Consider the following 23,902-nt stretch of genomic DNA (forward strand, 5'->3'; position numbering starts at 1 on the left):
AGGCAAGGAGGCACAATGTGGGACAGGCTACTGGAACAGGAGCATTTTCAGCAGTGCAGCCAGTGCCACAGGAACCACTCCCGGATTTGGAGGGAGTTAAAAGACGACAGAGAGCAGTCCTGCAGCTAAAGTAAGGATGACTCGTTGGCCATAGCCACTGCTTTTTCTTTTCCTTCTTTCAAAGAATAATGGTAGATCAAGGCCAAAAAAAGTCCCATGAGTGCCACCTGCTGGGAAAAGGGGTGCAAAATACCTCTCATTCTCACAAGTAGGCGTAGATGCCAGCAACAGTACTGTGCTCCTAAAATTATTAAATTGGGGAACATAATTTTTAAAAGAGAAATAAAAAACTTGGATCTTCAAACCCTGGAACTCATTAATAAAAAAAACCTCCTTCTGTCAGATGATCCCAAAAAACATGGCCTACTGTTTCATTCACCTGACAATCCAGCACTGGCTTCAAGCAAATAGCAAAGTCTTACAGCCTGGCCAGAAGAGTCCTTCTGGGAAGTCCACCTCCTCAGGTCCTGCACCTGGTTTTCTGAAAGAGTCAATGTCTTTTACTTGCAGGCATCTTTTGAGTGGTGAAGGTCTAGAGAGTGAAGGACTGGGTGGGGAATGCCCCCTAGTGGCATTCTACCTAATGGAAGACACTGAGGTTCACCCCTTGCTGTCAGAGGGCAATGGCATCACATGGGGATCGAGAAAACGGGGGACAGTTTCCAAGGTGGGGAGCCCTCCTTGGGAAGGTGCAGGAACATGTTCTGACTGCTCCTCGGAGTTGTGCCATTGGAAACCTCAGCCTCAGAGGACTTTTGAACCCTGGCCATAATATAGCCCTGTTTTGTGGCAAGGTGTTTGATTTTATGTGCCTTTTGGATCCTTCCCACCTGGACCTTAGGAAAAGGGTTGGCTCCAGACCTGAAATTAGATTGCAGCAGCACCAGTGTTCTATTTCCTGTTATCTGAAATCTTTCCTATCAGCACTGAAAGATAATGAGAAAGGCATTTCCTCTGTCAGTGTCTGATTCAGCACACAATATTTATGGTTTCAGAATGATCAAGGGAGACAATAAGATCTGTTTTTGCTGAGTACTGCATTCTTTAATGGTGTCAGGAAAACTCACCACCCACTTATTTATTTATTTATTGCATTTTTATACCCTCCAGTAGCTGAAACTGTCTGGGCCATTCACAATACAGAAGACCATGAAATGTAGCAAAAGACACACTACAACATTTTAAAGCTACTAAACAATTAAAATAAAAACTAAGGTACTATCTGGTAGCAAGCAATGCAAAGACTACACATTCCAGATTTGAAACAGAAAAGGGAAGCCAAAAAAATATGTAGGAAAATAGAAAGGTCTTTACCTGGCACCAGAAAGAACACAATTTAGGTGCCAGAAGAACCTCTTTGGAAAGCTCATTCTACAACTGGAGTGCCACAATGGAAAATATCCTCTTCTTATCAGTCCCCACTTACTGTACTTCTTTGGTCAGGGCTCCTGGAGAAGGACTACATAGGATGAACTGAAGGTCTGGGAAGGCATATATGGAAGAATACGATCTTTCAGGTAGCTTGGCCCCAAGTTATTTAGGCCTTTGAATGTTAATACCAGCAATTGAATTAGGCCTGGACATGGACTGGCAGCCAGTGTAGATGAAGGCAAACTGGCATAATATGATCCTGTTGGCCGGGCCCTATTAATAATCTCCAGTCTGTTTCTAAAGCAGCTCCACATTTGATGCATCACGGTAATCCAGATGAGAGATTGCCAGAGCATGGATAACTGGAGCTAGCTTATCTATGTTCAGATTAGGATGTAGCTGATATCATCTCAAGCTGATAAAAGGTGTGCCCTGCCACCCGAATCCACCTGCACCTCTAATGACAATGTTAGATCTAGGAATGCCACCAAACTTCCCTGATCCTTTTAGTGCAGCTCCCTCCAAACAAGTTGAATATCACCTGTCTGCAGAAGGAGCCCACTCACTAATAGTATATCCATCTGGACTGGACTGAGTCCCAGTGTATTGGCCTTCCTGCCATCCATTGGTATACCCAGGCACTCAGTCTTGCAAAACTAGGCAGTGCCCTATAGGTGGCAGCAGAAGTCAGGAACAGTTTTGTATCTTTCTAGAACTTGCTATTGGCACTCAAAGCTGAAGTTTGGCTTGTTTGCTCTCTGGAAATGTGACAAACCCTTCCAGGCAGGATAGCATAAAGCCTCTGTGTAGATTGTCATGACATTATTTTGTTACATGTGCACCTGCTGGGATGTTGTATTTGATGAAGTTTGCTGTAGTTTACATAAGCTTATGCCCACAATATAACTGATCTTTCATGTGCTATCAACATAGAAACTGAGAGTCAGAAGGGGTCTCCCAGGCCATCTAGTCTGACCCCCGGCTCCAGCCGGCTCCGCTCACGACATGCCCACCATCTGCATGTCCTGCCTATCTTTGAACACCCTTTTTGTTGCAATAGACAATTATGGCTGCTGCTCTAGAAAGTGTGCAGGGTTATAGTTTCTCACTGAGTGTGTATCAAACATATGAAATACACGAGGGTGCAGTTATCTGATGTGACAATTCATACATGGGTTTTGCATTTCCTGCACATTTTTTCATGGTTGAAATGGCATTTTGTGTTCTTAGCACTGTACTCCCTAAAATAATCACAAGCAAATGAGACAGTTGCCATATTCAGACTGTCAGGGTGAATAATAGATGGAAGGGAACTACTTTTTCACTAAAGAAATGTACGCAGCTCTTCCATTTTGGGGTTACACAATAGTCCCTGCATGAAGCCTATATTTTTACTTAAAAGGTTTCTAAGTGAGCTTCAGTAATTTATACCAGGAGGCATTTTATCTATACCATTTTATCTATACCAGATCAGATTTCTGATCACATTGATCTCATGTCCTTCAGTTGTGGGGGGCTGGCCTTCCTGTTGGACAATGTGAGGCAGCCATTTTAAGCAGCTGATGTTGTGTGTCGTAATAGGGCAGCAAATGGTTATTTTTCCAAGTTAGTACTGTTGCATTTTTACTGCCAGGGAAAAAGCACTTGAGGATTGTATGCCTCAAGTGCCCAACAACTTGACCTGCCTTGGCCACTGGGTAGCTTGATCAGGGCGTGGGGTGGGGTGAGGGTGTAGTGTTTACACCTTGCCTCAGACAGCAAAATGTACTGGGCTAGCCTTGTAGATAAATCTGTGCCTTTGGGCTGTTAGGAGTGAATGGCTGGCTGGGAAGCACTGGGAATTTTCCTGTCTGAACATTCATAGGATTGGATTCTGAGCTTCAGGCCGTAGGTAGAAAAGGCATTTACTTTATTTACTACTTATGTAAAGCAATTATATAAAACAATGAAACAGCAAGTCAAGTTCCTAGCACTTGTTTGTTTGTTTTAAAAAATTATATACTTTCAAATTATTATAAAATCTCAAAAAGGTTAGCATAAAAAGACAAAAATAGAAATATATATTAAAACCACTATTACAACAATAAAATAGTTAAAAACTCCTAAGTGCCAGTACTTGCTGCAACTAATTAAAATACATTATTAATTTAAAAACTGGGAAAATAAAAAGGTTTTGGCCTGGCGCCGAAACTAATAAAGCATCAGCACCAGACACACCTCTCTGGGGAGCAGGTTCCATAACTGGGGCACTTTTGCAGAGAAGGCCCTCCTCCTCCTCATAAGAGCCCTCCTCACCTGTTTCAGGTGAGATGATCTTAGGGTGCAGAAGATCTTAGGGTCCAGGCAGGCGCATGTAGAAGGAGACATTCCCTTAGAACACTCACAATAAATTGAAATGTCTGAAAAGATAGAAAACCGAAAAGACTGCAGTGTGGGTACTAAGTGAGACTCTAGGATAGGGATGGTGTTTAGGGATGCCACTGCTGAAATAATGGAGGAAAGAGTGGCAGAATTATGAAAAATTGATCAGGAAAATGATTGTGCATGTGTGCTTATGCATGCGCGTGCATGCACTCAGAAAACTAGCAAAACGGGGAAGACCTCTCCCTGATATTTCATTTTCTCTTTGTGGGGATAGATGAAATGGAAGAAAATATCTGCTAGCCTGTGATCCTCCAACTGCATTTCCCTGGGTTTGTAATATAAAAAACTTGTTATAAAGTCATAGGGGTGGGGGAACAGATACCTACATTGCCAGTTAAAACTACAGGGATGATGCTGGCACTGCAAATAAGTGCCTTTGCAAGAATCTTTGGCACGTGAAGGGAAAATTGACTGATTTGCTCCTAGGTTGATGCTGTTGCCCTTTTGAAAGCCGAACTGCAGCGGTGGACTGCTTGTCCTTCTACCCTCGCCTAGTTTCTCCTGCTGCTTTCCCTAGCTGCCTGCTGATGAAATGCAACATGACTGGCTGACCTCGCTGTCTCCCCGCTCCCTCTCCTCTGCTGCCTAGCCTCATGATCTCTCTCCCCTCCCCCCTCTCTTTCATATCCTGGCAGAGCCATGTGAATCTGCAGGCCAGTAGCGTTCTCGGAGTGGGCGGAGGAGAGGCGAGCCGTCTCCAGGCGGAGATGCTCCAGCTCGACCTAATTGATGCGACTGGGGAAACCCCTGGTGAAGAAAGCTCGGCACCTGAGCTGATTAAGAAGGACCCCCCACCAGTTACCATGGATACCTACAGACCCAAGCGACCCACAACTCTCAATCTCTTCCCACAGGTGCCTCGGACACAGGTGAGTTCTTGGGGTGAAGAAAGTTGGGTCACACAGAGGCTGTACGAAGATCAGCAGAGACCTCCCACCAACCTTTTCCACAACAAACCACTATTTCTTGTTCCCATTTGTTACAAAGGGAAGGAGGAGACCGCCTGACTGATTTACCATCCTCCCTTTTCCTTTCTGAAAGAAGTCAATGGAGGCAACATAAATAAGACACCATCTTCCTCGTGAATGCAAGTGTGCAGCCTCTTTGTGCTTCTTCCTGACAATTGAGGGCCCCACTGTACTTCCACTGCAGGGGTTGGTCTACCAAAGATCTTTTGGGGTGTTTTCAAGCCTGGCATGCTTTTTGTTCCCACAAAACAGCAGCAGTTTAGATAAGAGAGGGAGAGAGTTGATTTACACAGCACCTAATTTTGTAATGGAAACTTTTGCAGCTTCTGCCTCTGTAGAAGTTACTGTCTTTGCTTGAAAGTACTGCTCCAGAATTTAAGATGTGTGTGTGTTTGAGCTGGGGGCAGGCTGGGTATAACTGTTAATAGTGAGAGGAATGTGCTCTGAATATGCTCAGAGGTTCCTCTTCCTTCTATGCAAAGCATATTCCATGCTTTAGAATGGACACAATTTGGGCAGAAGAAATCACACTCCCAGAAATGACCTGAACAGAATAGCAGTTACCCTTGTCAGAGTTCTGTTTTGTGTCCTATTCAGTCTGGAGGTGGTTAATCCCTTTTTCAGGAGACTTTTGTTTGCGATGACAGCTGATGAATTGAGGCTCTGTTTAGGGTATGTGCTCTTTGTGATGTGTGGCAGAGTGTGGGATGGAGAGAAATGAGTGGCGTATGCATGTTTATTTGGAAATAGGTCCTGCTGTGTTCAATAAGCCTTATTCTCAGGTAAGTGCATAGGAGTGCCGCCTAGAGAAAATTAATGCTTCCCCATATTTTGGTTAGAATGTATCAAAATTTCAGAATGATTCTTCTAGCTCTTCCCACCTTGAAATCACAGCTATGAATTTTCTCCAGAAATTTTTATCATGAACACTAGCACCTCATTGTCTTGTTTATCTTGCATCAGAATAATTTACAGCACATGCAGTCCATGTATTCATTTCTTGTTTCTCTCTTTTTTTTTTTACGGGGTGGTTATAGAATTGTACAGTGCTGTGTTGTGTGCATAACAAATGAAGCTCTGAAAGGAGAGCCCAGAGATTCTGAGCCTGGCCCAGAAGTTAGTGGCACCACCTCTGAGTGGCTTTTAACCTGTTGGATGGTAGGAATCCTTCATCAGGAAAAAGAGCTGGATTTGCCCCTTGAGCAAGATTAGGAACATGAGTAGAGGTGCTGGTCATAGGAGGCATAAATAAGTAGGATTTCCTCAAAAGAAAACAGAAGACAACATATGACCTGAGGAAACAAATTCTCAAGGGACAGCCATGTTAGCCTGCCAGCAGCAAGTGTCACGCCTGCACCCTCACCCCCACAAAAATGGAATCCCATCAAAGAATGGCAAATTTATGATGAAGTAAAGACTATTGCTCACTTCATTATATCCAAAGGATTTGTTAGAAAAGTCAGGAGGCCTTTTCACAGAGAGCATTTTTACTGAGGGAAAATGGTCTGAAGATTGAGCCTGTAAAGAGAACATTTTTAGAAGTAATAAGGGACGTGCAAATGCTTTGTTCAGCTGAGTGAAGTGATATCGGAAGGTGCTTTTAACTGTCCTCTATTTGCCATGTTTTTTCTCTAACTGTGGTGGGAGTATCACTTTCAGTGCTCTATGCTGTAATTGTTCACAGGCTGGCCCTCTAGAACCCTTTTATCGGCCTGTCTGTTGTTTAGTCTATAAAGCAAAGAAGGCTCCACATATATGGGACAATATTTTTAATCACATGTTCTTCTGGGATATGGCTCCACTTACTAATAAGAAGATTTTCCCTATGACGTTAGCTGTGAAAACCTTACGGAAGGCAGGTGCTGTTCTGTGTGGCAGATGGTGAAGGCTTGGGCGGAGGGAGTAGGAGGGGTTGGGAGTGGGTATCATTATTCAGTTGACAATAGAGTATTAAATCTCAAGCTGAAGAGCAGAACTTGGTGTGAAGCAAAAGGATAGCACCCTATCATGGGGGAAAACCAGTTATTGCCATCATCTTAGAGGTGGAAATATTCCCTCAGGCTTGTAGGCAGTTCAGCTGGGCCCGTAAATTATCAGGAAAGTGAGGTTCACCTCAGAGTAACTTTGAAGGTAAGCACAAACAAGCAGGCTTTTAGTTACTTTCAGACATGCATATTCCAAGGCAAATCTGGACAAGATGATAAGCTTTCTGTGACCTGGATCCTCTACTTAAAATAAAAACAGCATACTTCAGGCTGGAGAGGGAATTCTGACAATGTTGGGCAGGGTAGGTTAACCCTTTCCCTCTCCAGATTATAGTGATTAGAGTATCCATGTACCACCAGAGAGACCTGGTTTCCACTTGCCCATCAGCCCTAAATTTCACTGGATAAGCTTGGGCCATTATCTCTCAGCCTGACATACCTAAAGAGTTTGTTGTGAGAATAAACCATGCACACCCCTTTACGCTTCTCAAATAAAGGCTAAAATATAAATCTAACAGTTAGTACAGTTAAAATAAGGTTCATTAAGTATCTCCAGTTCTACTTCCAGAATCTTTCATGGTATATTTAAAGGCATATACCATGATGGGGTCTTGCATTCAATGCTGATTCTCTGATAAATGTATTTTGAAATATGTGTTTGTCCCAGTTGCATGCTTGGGGTATACCTACAACTCTTACACATGTAGTGGGTAATGTAGCCCTGGGCTCATTGCGCTCAAGGTTTGTTTCTGGAGGAAAGAATATTTTGTGTTGAGGCTATGTTTTGCTGGCTCAAGTGAACAGATGTGGGGATTGTTTGGCTTGAATGTAAAAACTACATATTCAGATCCCCAGTTAAGTGAGGCTTGCGCCAAAGTCTTAGAAAAGCCATTCGCTTTGAGCCCTTTTACTTTAATGGTTGTTGTGCATTTAAAATGCTGTTCTGAGCTTCTTGGAAGGAGCATGCTGGAACACATCATTTTACAGTAAGGATGGGGTAGAACTGCTGCAGATGGGTGTGACTCAGAGAGAGTAAGAAAGTAACCCTCAGTGACAATAGCAAGAAAACATCTTTCAGCTATACTTAGCCAACAAAGAGGAAGAACTGAGAAAGTAACAGTCTGTTAGAAGGAGAAAGTACATAGACAGAAGGGCTGTTTAGGCCAAGGAAGGCCAAAAGACAGCGCAGTCCTCCACAACTAACAATTTACACACCCACCAGCTTAGATTTGGATTTTGCTTCTACCTCTTCCACTAGAGTTTCTTCAGACTTGGACCCAAAAAAAGGTGGCATGGATGGAGGCAAGCATGTGGGGAGATTGTCTCTTTTTGTTGATGCTTCCTCTGCTTCTAGGCTTTATAGCAGTTAAAAGCAGTAGTAAGTACTTCATTAGTAAGGGAAAGTTATAGGAGTGTTAATGAAATAGGTGAGTGAGGGGTGTGTTGTGGTATTCATACAGATGTTTGGCCTATAGCAGAGTGGGGGAAACTGAGCCCAAGAGCCAAATACATTTTGGAGCAACTCAGGGGGAGGGGGGCATTTTCCAGTGCAAGGTAGGGCCAAAGGCAAAAGGGGTCAAACACAAAATGCAGAATATTGTAGCTTAAAGTTCTTACTGCCAATAACTAAACCATAGCAGAGGTATTGCAAACCTTGTAGGATGGGGAACAGCTGCACAAAGCCTGGGATACCATCAAATGATTGGTGACTATGGCAAAGGGAGTAGGGCCAGGGGCAGAGGGCATGGTCAACCTCAGTGGGCTGCACTAGGCCCCTGGGATGGCCAGATTTGGTCCACTGGCCTGAGGCTCCCCACTGCTGACTTGCAGAGGGAGGGATAACTTCATGAGCTCTCAGGTCCCTCATGGGAATGATATCCCTCAGCCTCCCCTGCTCCTGTCATGCTGGGAAAAGTCAACAGAAGTGAGTCATTTCCCAGAGGGTGACTGTGATGATTTACCTCCCTTCCTCTGCCTCACTGCCCCACTAGACTCTTTGGATGCCTTAACTCGCTGAGGCAGGCCTGCTTCACTGTACTTCACACTGTTAGGAAAAAATGAATAACATCTCGAGATTAAATTGGGCTTTTTCCTATTGGGTTAGCCAGTTCAGAAGCAACAATGGTGATAATATCTGGGTGCTAGGACTGTCTGTTTCCAAAGGAGCAGAGGCAGGAGCTTCCAGGCTAGTCAGCTGTTTTATCAGACCTCTGTCCAAGCTATTTCTGCTGGTCTGGCAAACCAGCTGTAAGTGGTCCTGTGGAGGCAGAGCTAGGCAGAGTCTGCAGCAGTCTGCAAGTAACCCTTTCAAACCCAGAATTTTCAGAACAGTCTTGAAGAAGCAGAATCCAAGACAAAATACCTATGTTCAAACAAGAAATTTCAAGGCAGAAATTCTCTTTTCTGGATTCTGAAAAAATATCTGCACATGGGTCAGAACATGACATGAGTTTTGGCCAGAAATTCTAACCCGCCTACCCACCCACCCACCCCCTGCCATGATCCAAACTGTGGAATTTGCAAATAGTTCCAATGCAACATTTTTGCATTCATGTGATTTTTCTGGAGTGATTCTATAGGTGCCTGTATTTCTCCTTAATAAAATATCCATAACTTTTGTCTGTGTTCAATTTCTGTGTGCCTAATTTCTGTGAGCTGCTTCAGTTCAGGAATCTGGCCTACAGTCACAGCATCATCTGTCAGTAAAATGTATGGACAATCTATTCAGACAAAATATTTTAGACACATTCATTCATGTATAACTTAAGTTATACTAACATTGGAGACAAGCCAATTAATATATTTTGTATGACTATTTCATATTGATATTCCTGATTCCAAGATGCTAGGCCCATAAGCTTGCACATATGGTTTTCTCCTTGTTGTAAGCAATACATATTTTAGCAGCCCTTGGCATACATCAGGTGAAAGGCATGCTCACATTTGGGTTTAACACGGTTATTACTTCCATTTAGTTTGCAGTGCAGGTATAAAAATCTGCATCAACTAGACTGCTGCTTCTCAGTGCAATTGCTTTTTTCCTACATTAACCACAGTCAGACATTCATATAACCTTCAGAAAAAAGGATCAAAGGCAAATCTAAGTTTCCTATATTAACATGCTTGCATTCTGCATAACTGTTCCAAAGTCCCTTTCAAGTTGCCTAATAAAGCTATAAGATTGCATAGGATATCACAAGCTGATATTTCTTTCATTTGTGTGTATTTGTTTTGTATGTATATTTAGATATGTTATTTCTTTATGTTTCCTAGTATATGGACAAAAATATTAAAAATGCTCCTCTGCAAAGTTTTCCCATTTTTTGTTTTACTTGATTGTATCTGATCTCCAGTACCATTGATAATCATACCATAAAACGAGATCTTTTTTCCCCTCCCAGAGTCACTGCATTGATCTTTAAGAATTAAGCTCACTGGGCACAGTGTCAAAATGTCCTGGCACAGTAAGACTCTTTTGACGGTGCATCAAACTGCATCACTACATTGCAGTACAATAATGCTGACTCGCATATAGGTGGTAAGGAACCCTCTTAGACCTGGACAGTCCTTGGTACCCAAACTGAGATCAAAGCAGCAAGAGAGGAGATGGTTAGAAGGCAGATGGCTGAATTAGACTGAACACAAATTAGAGTTCATTGTCAAGTCTATTCTGTGAGGTGATGGTGACAAATCAAGAACTCTATTCTGCCATTGTTGCATCTTTTCAGTGTCATCCACTAGACCTTCTCAGATGATTAGAAGCCTGTTACACTGTGGTCCAGAGGCAGGCGCATTGGAAACCTTGGTGGCACAATGTGACAAGTCTGCAAGTCTTTGAAAATAAAGTGACTCACATCTGTTATGTTTTAGACTCTATCTTGGAGTCTGTGCCATTCATTATTCAAGGTGCCCAGACTACCATATGATACAGTTTTATTGAATCAGGCCTGAAGATGACAGGAACTTGAATCGCTTGCTTGCTTGACTCTTACCTGGTTCTTTATATCAAATGGGGTGTGGGGCAGGTGTTCAGCTGGGCCCAGGAGATTGTTAACTCCCTCTTGAAAAAGGGATTGGTCCCAGTCTGCTTATAAGAGGTGACAATTAGAGCATTCTTGGAAAAATCAAACTTGAACCTTGAAGATGTGAACAGTTATAAGCCAATTGCAAAATCTTTCCTGGGAAAGGTGTAAGGACAGATTATAGCAAAACAATTCCAAATTCTATTTAGATGAAACAGATTTTCAAGATCCATTTCAATAAGATTTTAGGTCTGTTTTTGGAATGGGAATTGCCTGTGCAGAGAGAGTGCAATCCTGTTGGTTTTCTTTTTTCTCTCTGGTTTTCCGTAGGATTGGCCATGAGATCCTTCTGAATAGGTTGTCTGAGGTGGGATATAGGGACACAGTACTGCAGTTGTTCTTTTCCTATTTAGATGGCCAATTTCAGAAGATTGTGCTGGGGGAGTATTGCTCTGCCCCCTGACAATTGTGCTATAGGTTTCTGCAGGATTCTGTTTTATCCCCCTTGCCATTTAACATGTATTCAGAGAGGCAATCTGGAGATGTGGACTGAGGTGTCATCAGTTTGTTGATGACAGCCAGCTCTATCTCTCTTTTTCCATCAATTCCAGGTGAGGCAGTGGATGTTCTGAATCAGTGTCTAAGCACAGTAATGGACTGGATGAGAGCCAATAAACTGAGACTCACTCCAGACAAGACAGAGGTGCTGATGGTAGGTGCTTCTTCTGCCCAGCTAAGAGGTTTTCAACCTGTTCTGGAAGGGATTTCTCCCTGACAAAAGGATCAGGTTCAAAATTTGGGGCTTCTTCTAGTTCCATCACTTTCACTGGAAGAGTGGGTCACCTCAGTGGAACATAGCATCTTTTATCAGGGTAGGCTGATAGAACAACCTGACCCTTATTTATTTTTATTTTTAGATACCACCCCATTCATAGATGCTCTGGGTGGTTTACAGCAGAACAAATTAAAGCTAATGACAGTACAAATTTAGGTTAAAAACAGCATTTTAAATACAACTAATCTGGGAAGGTCTGTTGGAAGAGATATGTCTTTAAGTCCATCTTAAGGTATCATAAATCTGGGATATCTAACACATTTCTCCTGGCAGGCCATTCCATACTTATGGGTGGCCACTGAAAAGATCTTTAGGTACTTGACATCAATCTTGCAGAAGCAAATTCTAAAAGATTATCCCCAGAGGACTATAGGGGGCAGAGCAGTTTATATGGGTAAAGACATTCCTGGAGGTATTTTGAACTTGAGCAATGAAAGGTTTTAAAGTAATTATCACCACCTTGAACTGTATCTGGAAACCTATTGGTCTTCAGTGGGGAGACTTTAATGTTTGTTATATATGATCTCTCTCTGATGTCCCAAAGACCAACCTGGCTGCCGTATTTTGTACTAGTTGGAAGTTTCCAGAGTAGACACAAGGATAGCTCTATGTAAATTTCATTGCTGAAGAAGCCGTAGAAGTTACCAGCACATGCACTACCATTCAAAAGTCATTCTCCTCCAGGAAGGGACTATATTTAGATAGAGATAGCTTTCATTTTTTCGCTAAGGTCTGGTAACTCTTGTATGGTTTATTTGAATGTGATGTAGATGGAGCTGCCTTTGAAAATGACCAGCATCTCCAGCCAGTTCAAAACGGAATAGCAAAGTTGACTGAGACTGACTGTTTTGATCATATTCTGCCTGTGGTTTTTCATCTGCACTGACTGCCAGTACATTTCTGGGTCCAGTTCTAAGTGCTGGTTGTAACCTATGACACCCTAAACAGGTTGGGATCACATTCCTTGATCCATATTTATTTGTGGGCATCTAAAGAGGGATTCTTGAGGTATTCCTGCCCAATGTTGGTTGGTGAACAGCTACCAGGAAAAGGGCTTACTGAGTGTTGGTACCACAGCTGTAGAATGTCTTTCCAAAAGTAGCTAACATGAATCCTGTGTTATGGTCCTACTGGTGCCAGGTGAAGAACTTGTTGTTCTCCCAGATGTTTTAAGTGCTTTTAAGGTCATTTTCAGATTGTTTTAAGACTTTTTTAAGATCACTAGTGTTTTAAGTTATGTTGGCATTGTTTTATTGTTTCTGTTTTATGTTTATTTCTGCATAGGATTGAACTTGTAAACTGACCAGAAAACTGTATTGAATGAATGCTGCATAATTTTTAAATAGATTCAGGGGTGGGGGCATCCATTCAGTCACTTTTCAGATGATAATAGGATCAAGTCTGTCTCTCATAATGCATAATTTCCATATAGAGGTTGCTGTACAATGGCTGGAAAGAAATATTCCTGACTGCAAATGTTTGATCTCTTAATATTCTTCTTTGCTCTTTTGGGAGGCGTGTGAAGAAGAGAGAGAAAAGAGCCATTTCCTCTTCTGCTATTTCGTCTGCTGGACATGTGCTGGCAGAAATGCTCACTGACCCCGTAGTTGTTCAGGTGGCTTACACAAGTCCCAGGGAATTACATAGAGGCAAAAGGGGACATTGGTGCTTTTGCACAAGCACAGGAGTGGCTTTTGCAGCTAATTTGGCAGCTAGTGGTAGGTTCTCCCTTTCACTGGATGAAGGAGAAGGCTTCTACTTGGTACACTGCAGCCCACTGAGCTTTTTTGCACACAGATCCAGGAACAGCTACTGCACAGCTTCTACAGAGCATATAAGATTAAAACTTAGTGACTGGGCAGAGCAAGCTTATGGGATGCACCTGCAGCATCCATAGCACTGCCTGCTTGCTGCAGCCAGGTGGGAGATGGGGTAGCTTTTTTTCATGCCCCTTCCCATTGACCCATATAAGAAAAAAACTATGCCAGCCCGGGAGATAGCATAGAATCAGAAGCTTTTACTGTTTGTGTCAGGAAAGCAAGGGATCTTTGGATCCTATGGATGCACAGCTACCCAAAATATGTCCAGTTTCCACACACATACACTCCAGCATTGCAAAGATGTGGCAGAGCTTTGCAGCAGCATACCAGGAACCTCCAATTGTAGGTATGCCATTCCACCAACAGACCTCCCAACAGGGTTCACTTCTACTACTTTCCAAGCGTTGTTCAGCCACTGCCTGGGACACCCTTAAATCATTTAAATCAGCAGTGGGGGTGAAAGACAGATTTACCTACTTGATTTAAATAAAGTGTCTCACTGATATTACTTCACTAACAATGGTGCAAATACGAGTGCTATACTGTGTTAATTTACAACTAACCGTGCAAACCTATGCATACCTACTCAAAAGTAAGTCTTTCAGAATTCCTTGGGACTTAATCCTAAGCAAATGTGTTTAGGGTTGCAGCCTAAACTGGGCATTATTTATACAATGTATGAGGTATAATTAATTAAATAACTTGATTTTTGAAATTTAGAATAAATTAATGGATACTTTTGCTAGTTACGTGTTTTCTTCAAATTATCTACCATTAACTAAGTTATTCTTTAATATAAATATAATATTTGCAATTGAAAGTAAAAAATAGATGTGATTTAAAATGTTAAACTCCATTAATTTAAAGTATCTTCATTTTTCTTCCACCCTGGGCTATTAATAATTGTATAGACAGGAGTCTTTCTAGAGAGACTGCCTGTGCCTAGCAACATTCACAGCCTTATATTAACTGCAAGCACCTAGAATTTGTTTTAAGCTTATTTTCCCTTACTTCAAGTGTGAGAAAATTGTACCTTGAATGTGCTTGGTCTGTGAGAATTGAGTGGCCCCAGATGTCTGTTCAGGGAAGCATTTTTCCAGAGGCTGGGCTCATACTGCAGCAGCAGATAAAAAGCACTCTCTGGAACTGCTTTGTTTCACAGAGCTGCTGAAATGAAGGAAGAAGAGAGGGACTCGATTTGAGGAAATAAAGCAGGGACACCCCACACCCGCCCCCCATGGCAGTGGGATGGGCTCAGTCTGGTGGTGCAAGGTGTGACACATGAGTGCACAAGCCCAAGCGGCCTGTGCATGTGGTTCACTGACAGGGCCAGTTCAAGGCATTTTGCTCCCAGAGGCAAAGGACAAGGTGTTGTCACCTGACAGGTACAAAGGCCAGCTGGACAGAAAATGGAATATTTTGCTCAGTGTGGCTGGAAAGGGTTGCATGGGCCAGTCCTTACTGATAGTGCAATTCTATATGTGTCTATCCAGAAATAAGCCGCATTATATTCAATGGGACTTATGCACAGAGGAATGGATATAGGATTCAGCTTAGGAACCACCAAAGGAGACCGAAAGTGATGTGAGGAGCAAGAGAGTCCTTGTTCACATCCAACAGTGCCAGACTACCAGGAAAAAATGAGGAAGCATCCCAAGGCTGGCTTCCACGGAGGAAGAGATGGAGAGAAACTGTTCAATGCAGCGACATCTTGAATATCACGTTGAAAATATCCATACTGGAATTCAGAGGCTGTGAAACTTTAAAGAGCAGACACACTTAATGTTTGTTGCTTAGGTGTATACCTTGTCCACGGCATTTTCCAATTAATGTGTCTCTCTCTTGTTAGGCTCTGGTTATGTTTTATGAGGGAGATATAGCTGTGCTGACCTATTTCTTCCTCCCCTCTCACACACCACCCCAATCTCCCTGATCAAGTCTGAATTTTTAGCAGGAATGTGATGGGAAGTAACTGTGCTCATTCTTTCCCCTCCCTGTTCCTATTGCTTAGGGTAAGATGGAAAGGCAGGGAAATGCTGAATGCAATGCTCTATCACAGTTAGGCTGTTCATGGCAGGAATGAGTTAGAATTCCTGAAACTGTTTAGCTTTTTGGAGCAAGAGAAGTTGGACAAGTTAAGTGGCAGTGTTTGAACTGGATTTCTGTGTGGTTCTGTCTCCCTGCATCAAGAGCACACAGCAGAACAGGCTCCAGGAGAAGTTCCTTGGCCCCATTCTGACTGTGAGCTGGGGCACTTCTTTTTTCCCATGGCTTTCTCCATCTTCCGCTCTGTTCTCCAACTGCTGCTGCTTAGCCCTTGTCTATAGTGGCCTCAGTGGCTGCAGCAAGCAGCAGATGCAGAAGCAACAGATGGACTTAGCTGCTGGGCCCTCTGAATAGCCATCTTTCCCAACGCACACAAACAATAGTTGGCTGATCTGGGTAGGGGGGGGGGAGGCAGCAGGACCATAGCATGAGTGGGGGGGAGCGATGGGGCCCCTTTGTGCCATGCGCCGTTTAGTCTGACAACTACAAGGCCACTTTGTTCTTTTCCTCAGGACACTCTGAATAACAACTCGCTGGGGAAAAAGCACAGTTGGCAGGAGAGAGTGTCCCGGTCGTCATCCCCTCTGAAAACGGGTGAGTTGATGTCGCTGCAGAGGCTGGCTCCCTTTCTGTCATCCCTCCCCTTTTGCATGCTGTTACATTCTCTGCTGTGGGGACCTCCTCCCCACATTCTCCAGGAGTCATTTCACTTTGGCCTGCCTCTTGAAATGGATGCTATCATTTTCTTAATTGACTAGTGGGACACAAGCCATTTGGGTGTTCATTTTCCCTGAATGCAGTTCTTTAGATCTAGCTCTTTTTTACCCAAGTCCAACAGTGGCTTGTGTTCCATCAATGCAAAAGAATTTGTAGCATGAGAACTATTATAATGTGAAAGAGTGTTGCACTTGAGTTCAGATCCCTTGACAGTCATGCATTACTCTCTCGGTTCAAACACTTGGAGCTGCTGTGAGGGGTAACTCTGTATATACCATCATGGGTTTCTTGGAAGGATAGGATACATGGAACAAAAATGGGATGCAATTTTATGCATAGAACAAGGATGAGATGAGTGATGCAACTAAGACTGGACCTTATGGCCAAGTCTGTTCCCTCCCCCACCCACACATGCACCCACACAAAACACCTCAGTGGTGGAGTGACAGGTAATAAGAGCACTGGGGCAGCAGAAGCAAATTCCATTTTATTCCTGCAATCATGGTGGTGCTCTGATTTAAGTGAGCTTAAAGCAAAAAATTGCATATGCTCAATCAGTATAGGCAAACATTCTAACATATAAGCATGTAAAGGTAGTCGCAAATCATACAGTGGTGCTTAGAGAAAGAAAGAGTTGTGTGTATCACAACCAAACTAATACAGTGGTACCTTGGCTCATGAACTTAATCGGTTCCACGATTCTGGTTGTGACCCAAATTGGTCATGACCCAGCTCAAATTTCCCCATGAGGTTCATTGTAAATAAGGTTAATCTGTTCTGTAACCAATTTTTTTTAATCACAAAAATTTGAAATGTGACAAAGAACAACAAAGATCACAGCCATCTCCCCCGCCCCGAGCATGACCGTGAACGTGCCCATCTTCCCTGCATGATTGCAGTCATGCTCAGGCAGGGAAGATGGGAGTGATCGCGGCCAGCTCCGCCCGCCTCCCCCCAAGCACGACCACAATTGTGCCTGTCTTCCCTGCATGAGTGCAACCATGATTGCAGCCATCTCTCCCCCTCACCCAAGCACAATCATGGCCATCTCCCCCCTCCCCCAACCACGACCGCGATTGCACCTGTGCAGGGAAGGCAGGCGCAATCATCATCCTCACCTGATGCGGAGTTCGCGACCTGAGGCAACATTTTTCTGAATTTCTGTTTGCAACCTGATTTGGTCGTGAACTGAGGCGTTTGTGACCCAAGGCACCACTGCACAAGGCTGTCTAACCCTAACCCTGACACTGCCCCCCCCCACACACACACATAATGTTTACATCTAAGGTCTAAAAGTACCTGGCTGCACCAGTGGGTATGATGCAAAATTAACATGGGCCTTTCAGTTCCCTAAAACCACTTTCTTCTGATTGGTTCTGGTCTTGGGACTGCTGCTCCAAAAATTGGCCATTCTGATAACAACATTGAATGTGGGATCTAGCTGCATTCATTATTGATTGTGGCCATTCAGGTGGACAGTGTAATGTCCCAGAGGCCCCAACCCAGTGTAGTGTGGTGGTTAAGAGTGATGGGCTAGGACTCAGGCAATCTGGCTTCCAGTCCCCACTAGGCCATGAAGCCAATTGGGTGACTTTGGGCCAGTCACAGATGTATAGGTTTATTTACCCCTCAGGGTTGTTCTGCGAATAAATGAAGAGGAGAAACTTGCCTTGGGTTCCTTGCAAGAGAATGAAAGGTGGGATAATAATAAGATGATGATGATGATGTCTATTCATTCCCTTAGATAAAGTCTCTTGAGAGGTTAGATATACAAAGGTTGTTTTTTTGCCACTGCTTTGAATTAAGCATATGGGGTGTGCTAACATACTGTTTCTGGTTTCATTGGTGGTCTTGTGTGTTCTTCTCTTCTCCTGGTGCTTATTACCAACCCACAGGTGAGCAGACCCCTCCTCATGACCACGTTTGCCTGAGTGATGAGGTCAATCACCAAAACAGCACAACCTCCACCAAAGATCGGGGCACGTCTACAGAGAGCCCGTGCCGGCGTACGGCTGCCACACAGATCGCGACAGCCTGCATTGCCTCCTCCCGTGCGCCTGAGAAGCAGCAGGCTGCCAACCGACCCCAACCACAGAACCCGACCATTGTAGTAGTGACAAGGGGGCCAGAAGCCTATCGGGACCGCATTCGCTATCAGACAGATGTTAGGCTAGAAGCTACAGAGGAGATATACTTGACACCAGTACAAAAGAATTCTGACCCCCTGGAGTCCGAGAAGCCATTCATGTCACAGTCCAGTGACAACCGGATGTCTATCAGCTCTGACATAGACTCTTCCAGCTATCCACAACTGGCAGGAAAACCCAACACCTCCATCAGTGAGGAGGATGAGGTGCTGGATTACTTGTCCTCACCTGACAAGATGAACGCACCAAGGACTGTGTATGGTAGCAGCAGTGGCAGCTACCGGCCTTGCCACAGTGTCCAGAGGGCGTCCGTGAGCTCGGACACCAGTGCCCTCTCCTATGATTCAGTCAAATACACGCTTGTGGTAGATGAGGATGTGCAGCTGGAACTCGTCAGCCTGAAGCAGTGTTACTCAGGTTACAGTGACGAGAGTGATTCGGCCACCGTCTATGACAACTGCGTCTCCTCACCCTATGAATCAGCCATCGGGGAGGAGTACGAGGAGGATGCTCTGAAACGGGACTCTGTTTGTCTCTCTGAGGACTCCACACCTGAGGCAGACATCCATTTCTCCAAGAAGTTCCTCAATGTCTTCATGAGTGGCCGGTCGCGCTCCTCCAGTGAGTGCTGGGGCAGGAGGCCTTTCCAGTGAGCACTGGAATGGAGGGAGAGGGGAGGGATTTGAAGCATCTCTGCAAGGTGATCACAGTCATCCCTTGCTCAGGCCGTATCCAGTGCACTGTGGGACATGGCAAGGTAGCTAGGCAGTACAAGGGACAGTGCCAAGAAGAACGTTCTCTTTCAGTCCACAAGGACCTTAAAACATTTTCTCCAACTTGGTGCCTTCTGGATGTTTTGGACCAACTACAGCTAGTGTGGCCAATGGTTAGGAATGCTAGGAGCTGTAATTCAAGCCATCTGGTGGGCACCGGCCTAGGAAAGGCTGCCTTGTGGCCACTTAAAACACATGGTGCAAGAGAATGGCAAGTGTGATTGGCGTGCCTTGCCACCTATCTTGGTTTCTAAACTTGCAGAACATAGAACAAAGCTTCCCTTACTGAAACCGTGTATAGCCATGGTTTATTGTTTCTGTAGAACTGCAGCACATCTTATTTTAATAGCTGTGCTTGAGGATCTCTGCAACTTCTTTTCTGTGAATCTTTAAGATGGGAGCCCTCAAAGCCTAATAGTAACATTTCTGAAAGTACCACTGATGGAATTAAGCAGGGGCGGAACAGGAGGAATTGTTGTGAGAGCATTAGGGGACAATTGTGTACATGGTTAGACAGAAAAACATTTTAAACTCACAGCATGCCCCACCCAGAATTGCAGGACATTTTTGCTATTTAAGCAGGCAAAGGATTGCAACTTTACAGAGTTTTCATCCTTCACTATACTGATGGCTTCTCAGTGGCTTCTCTACCAAAATAGCTAGTAGAGTTGGACACAGCCGAGAGTTTTAAGAGAGCTAAAAATGATGTGACACAAGAATGGCTGCCCTCATTTGGGTGCATGCATTTCAATTGTCAAATTTGGCAAAGCAGGGTTTGCAAGATTTTGAAATGCTGTGAAGGCTTGTAAGCCCTGTTTATCAGAGCTGACACTGAGAGGAGTGTACACACTATGAGCGACTACACATCCTTCATACCATCTTCAGCACTGGAAAAAAGTGTCTCCAACCCCTTGATCTATTCCATAAGAAGTGATCAGCTCAGTTAACTGGTTGCTCTCAAGAGGCCAAAATGTGTTAGGTTGTTTAGACAACCTGCTTTTTCACCAGTGATTTCCTGAAGAAAAGGCTGGGCTGAAGTGTTGGCATGATGTGCAGTTAGGATTGTTGTCAGTCTCTTTTGATGAGCAAAGCAGTTGTCTGCATTGTTTGAACAGGAGAGTTATTAGGTGGCATTTCCACACTTCATTTTCAGGTGCTGAATCCTTCGGGCTCTTCTCTTGTATTATCAATGGGGAGGAGCAGGAGCAGACTCACCGAGCTGTCTTCAGGTGAGTGGAGTGCAGGGAAAACTCTCTGCCCCAGGTAATAGAACCTTTTCACCTATCTGTCCAGACAGCACTGGTGTCTTCAAACAAAAGTTGTTTGAATTGGACGAGAGCCTGTGTATCTCAGATTGTGATACTGGTTACAAGCATACTTGGACATATTTTAATCTGTGAAGGCCTTTGATTCAACATCCAGTCCTCAGCTTGGCCTACTAAACAATTCATTTTGGCCATGAGGTTTCATAGAGCCAGTGCAGATGTTATTTGCCAGTGCTTCTGTACACAGATAGCTTTTTCTGATTACCTTGACCTACAGAAGTTGCCAAGAGGCAAGCAGGACATAGTTTGTACAGTTAGAGTCTGGGATTTGGTTTTCTGGACATGTATGCAATTATTGCAACATCCTTTACAGACACTTGGATGATCATGAAGTCGTCCTTGCTGAATGAATGCACAAGGGGAGCCGTCTGAATGATATTCCTTTTCCTCATAGTTATGATGATGAATCTGAACACAATTCCTCTAATGCAGGCTTGAGTAGAAAGCTTTGAGTACAAATGAGAGAGTCCTTTTAGTTGAGGCATGTACCTCCAGAATGAGCTTCCATGAAGGGATCACCTGGAAGCTTTCAAGAATGCTCTGAAAACCCTAGCCTTTTTTCCTTTCGACCTTTAAAAAATACATGGACTGCTGGTTTTATTTATAATCACTGTTTTGTAGAATGTTACTGTCTTGTTTTGTCTTGGACTCCACCCTTAAGCCAGCCTGAAAATAATTCTAAATGAACACAGCTTAGATTTATGCAAACCTCCCAGCAACAGGTCTAACCAGGCATTTCACAACTCTCTTGGAGTCTACTAGGTGAACAGTATGTGCTAACCTTTTCTTTATCTGAATTCTCAGCACAAAATGCATTGCTTGTCCCAGACAAATGAAGCATAGCCTGTATATGATGTGCTTGCTTCCACTGCTTAAGAACGAGATATGAGTTCTGTAACCTGGTTCTGTGGCTAGCCTATTATATGTCTGCCTAACATCCCATTTGCAGTCTCACCCCAGTAGGAGTGTAACACTAGATGCAATACCTTTTATGGAGATTGCAGCAGCTAGTTTTGCTGGGGAAACATCCATTTCTTGAATACCCTGTCCATCCAAGAAACCTCTGAAATCTTTGATGAACAACCTCTCTGATAGTGCTTTGTGTGCCTGAACAGTTATTTGCTAAGACAAGCCCGAATAAATAACATCTGAACTGGCTTATAAAACCTTTCCTCTAGAGTTCTATCAAAGTTATCATGGTCAAGCAGAGTTCAGGCCCTTATTTAGTGATGTTGGAGACAGAATTATATAACAGGTCTCCCTGGAATCTTTTGGTAGGCTTGTACTTCAAAACTTTTGTAAGCAAAGTGCCATTGATTTTCTCTCCAGGTTTGTGCCTCGTCATGAAGATGAACTGGAACTGGAGGTAGATGACCCTTTGTTGGTGGAGGTACAGGCAGAAGATTATTGGTATGAGGCTTATAATATGAGGACAGGTGATCGGGGCATCTTCCCTGCTTACTATGCTATTGAGGTCACCAAGGATCCAGATCACATGACAGGTACTAACCGCATCTGTTATCCTGTTAATTCACTCATATGTGGGTCTTTCTTCCCATTCCTGCTCTGTGTTATTCAGCTCTCCTTCTACCTCTTGGTTCAGGTGCACAACTATCTTTTAAACCAGGGGTTTTCCTGATAAAATGCTACCATTTAGGTCAGTTTTCAAAGTGGGATGGGAAAGTATGTACAACTTTTAGCTCACATGAAGCTGCATAAATGTACAGAACTTGTGTGCCATCCAGTACAGCCAAGTCATTGGTTGGAGCAACTGGAAAGTTGTTTCCTCTGTAGATCAGATAATGTAGGATCTCTGTTTAAATGTGATCCTTCTCATTTGCCTTGGATTTGTTTTTTTCAGATTCGAGCAAGACCAATGATTGGGTGGATCAGTTCCGGGTGAAATTCCTTGGCTCAGTCCAGGTTCCATATCACAAAGGAAATGACGTGCTGTGTGCTGCTATGCAGAAGGTACATTTTCTTCCCACTCACAAGTCCATGCAACCAACCTAAACTCTATTATTATTATTATTTTTGGCATGGCAGTTGGAATGAAGACAAATGTGATAACTTGTTTATTCAGAAAATTGAATGTCAGGACAATTCTCAAAATGGAGAGCAAAACAAACAAGCAGAACCAAAACAAAATGCCAAAATACTAAATATATAAATACAAATGAAACTATCTGAAAGAAATGCTAAGCAGAGTGAGAATATAGCCACCAGTAAGACCAAATAGGCACATTAGTCATTAAAACCTTGCATTTAAAGCCTGCTTAAAAGGGCAGAGCCCTTAAGCTGGCAAATCTCTACAGTTTCATTGTGGCAGCTCCATCCATAAAGACTTTTGGGGGTGGCCACCAGCCTAACAGAAGAAGCTATTACTAGAAGATTATCTGTGCTTTATAGGAAAGAGGAAGAAAGTACGTATGGGAGCAGACACTTCCACATGTATTCTAGGCCCAGATTAACCTTAAACATCTTGAATTTAGCCTGGAACCAAACTGGTAATTGAGGGTGCTTGTGTGGGGTTGGAATGATATAGTCTATATGGTTGCTGCCAAAACCCAATCTGACTGCTGCATTTTATACCAGTTGCAGGTTCTGAATCACTCTCAAGGTTGCTGCTCATGTCACCCAAACCCAGATTATTAATGGCTGGGTTTGCTCATGAGAACTGCTCATGGGTTGCTGAATAAAAGTTGTTCTTTCTTGCTCATGCATGACAGACCAGGATCTGTTGTTATGTGCAACCCTGGACACTGTGTTAGAGTCCAGGATGAGGCCTGAATCTAGAAGGACTCCCACCTACAAACCATTTCTTTCTTTTGAAGCATAACCCTACTCAGAATAGACATTTCATCTCTCTGTTGCATTAAGACTACCCCATCACAAGAAACTTCATTTTTATAGAGTAAACTTTCATTTATTCACCTTTAACCATTGCCACACTGTAATAGTTAAATAGGGATAAAACTGCCATACCTGGTTCAGTTGGTGGAGCAAATAGAACTGATGCCAACCAATTCCACAACTCTAGAAAACTTCTCCCAGAGGTTTAATGTGAATCTTAAACAACATGTGAAATAAAAGAGAGCTCTACCTAGAAAAATTACACCCTCTTTACACTAGCTTCTGGACTCTCCCTGCAAGGTAAAACTCTTCTCCTTGGTGCTAGGCAATCACGCTTCCAATTATGCACCTTATCCTGACATAATAAATATAAAGGAAGAAATCCATGGCCTTCACATTCAGAATCACCCAGACATTCTGAGCACATAATGTGACTTGCAAATAAAAACACATTTCTGACAAAGTCTGGTTCATCCATTAACTAAACAAACAAAACAGAAGAGATTAAAAAGAAAAAGAAATTAAGAGCAGTAGGTTAGTGTGAAAACATCCTCAT

The 23,902-nt window shown here is 43.4% G+C and overlaps 1 protein-coding gene across 1 annotated transcript in view; it reads left to right on the forward strand.

Annotated features, from left to right (window-relative positions):
- The window catches only part of MAPK8IP1 (mitogen-activated protein kinase 8 interacting protein 1), a 43,173-nt gene that overhangs the window by 12,683 nt on the left and 6,588 nt on the right, over positions 1 to 23,902 (forward strand). The window contains exons 3-8 of the mRNA XM_044435674.1: positions 4,491 to 4,724; positions 16,044 to 16,125; positions 18,144 to 19,016; positions 20,322 to 20,397; positions 21,823 to 21,995; positions 22,355 to 22,464. Of these exons, the coding sequence (XP_044291609.1) occupies positions 4,491 to 4,724; positions 16,044 to 16,125; positions 18,144 to 19,016; positions 20,322 to 20,397; positions 21,823 to 21,995; positions 22,355 to 22,464 (1,548 nt within the window). The remainder of the gene's footprint in view (positions 1 to 4,490; positions 4,725 to 16,043; positions 16,126 to 18,143; positions 19,017 to 20,321; positions 20,398 to 21,822; positions 21,996 to 22,354; positions 22,465 to 23,902) is intronic.

The sequence above is a fragment of the Varanus komodoensis genome, unplaced genomic scaffold (assembly GCF_004798865.1).
Source record: "Varanus komodoensis strain SLA01 unplaced genomic scaffold, ASM479886v1 scaffold3, whole genome shotgun sequence".
Lineage (NCBI taxonomy): Eukaryota > Metazoa > Chordata > Lepidosauria > Squamata > Varanidae > Varanus > Varanus komodoensis.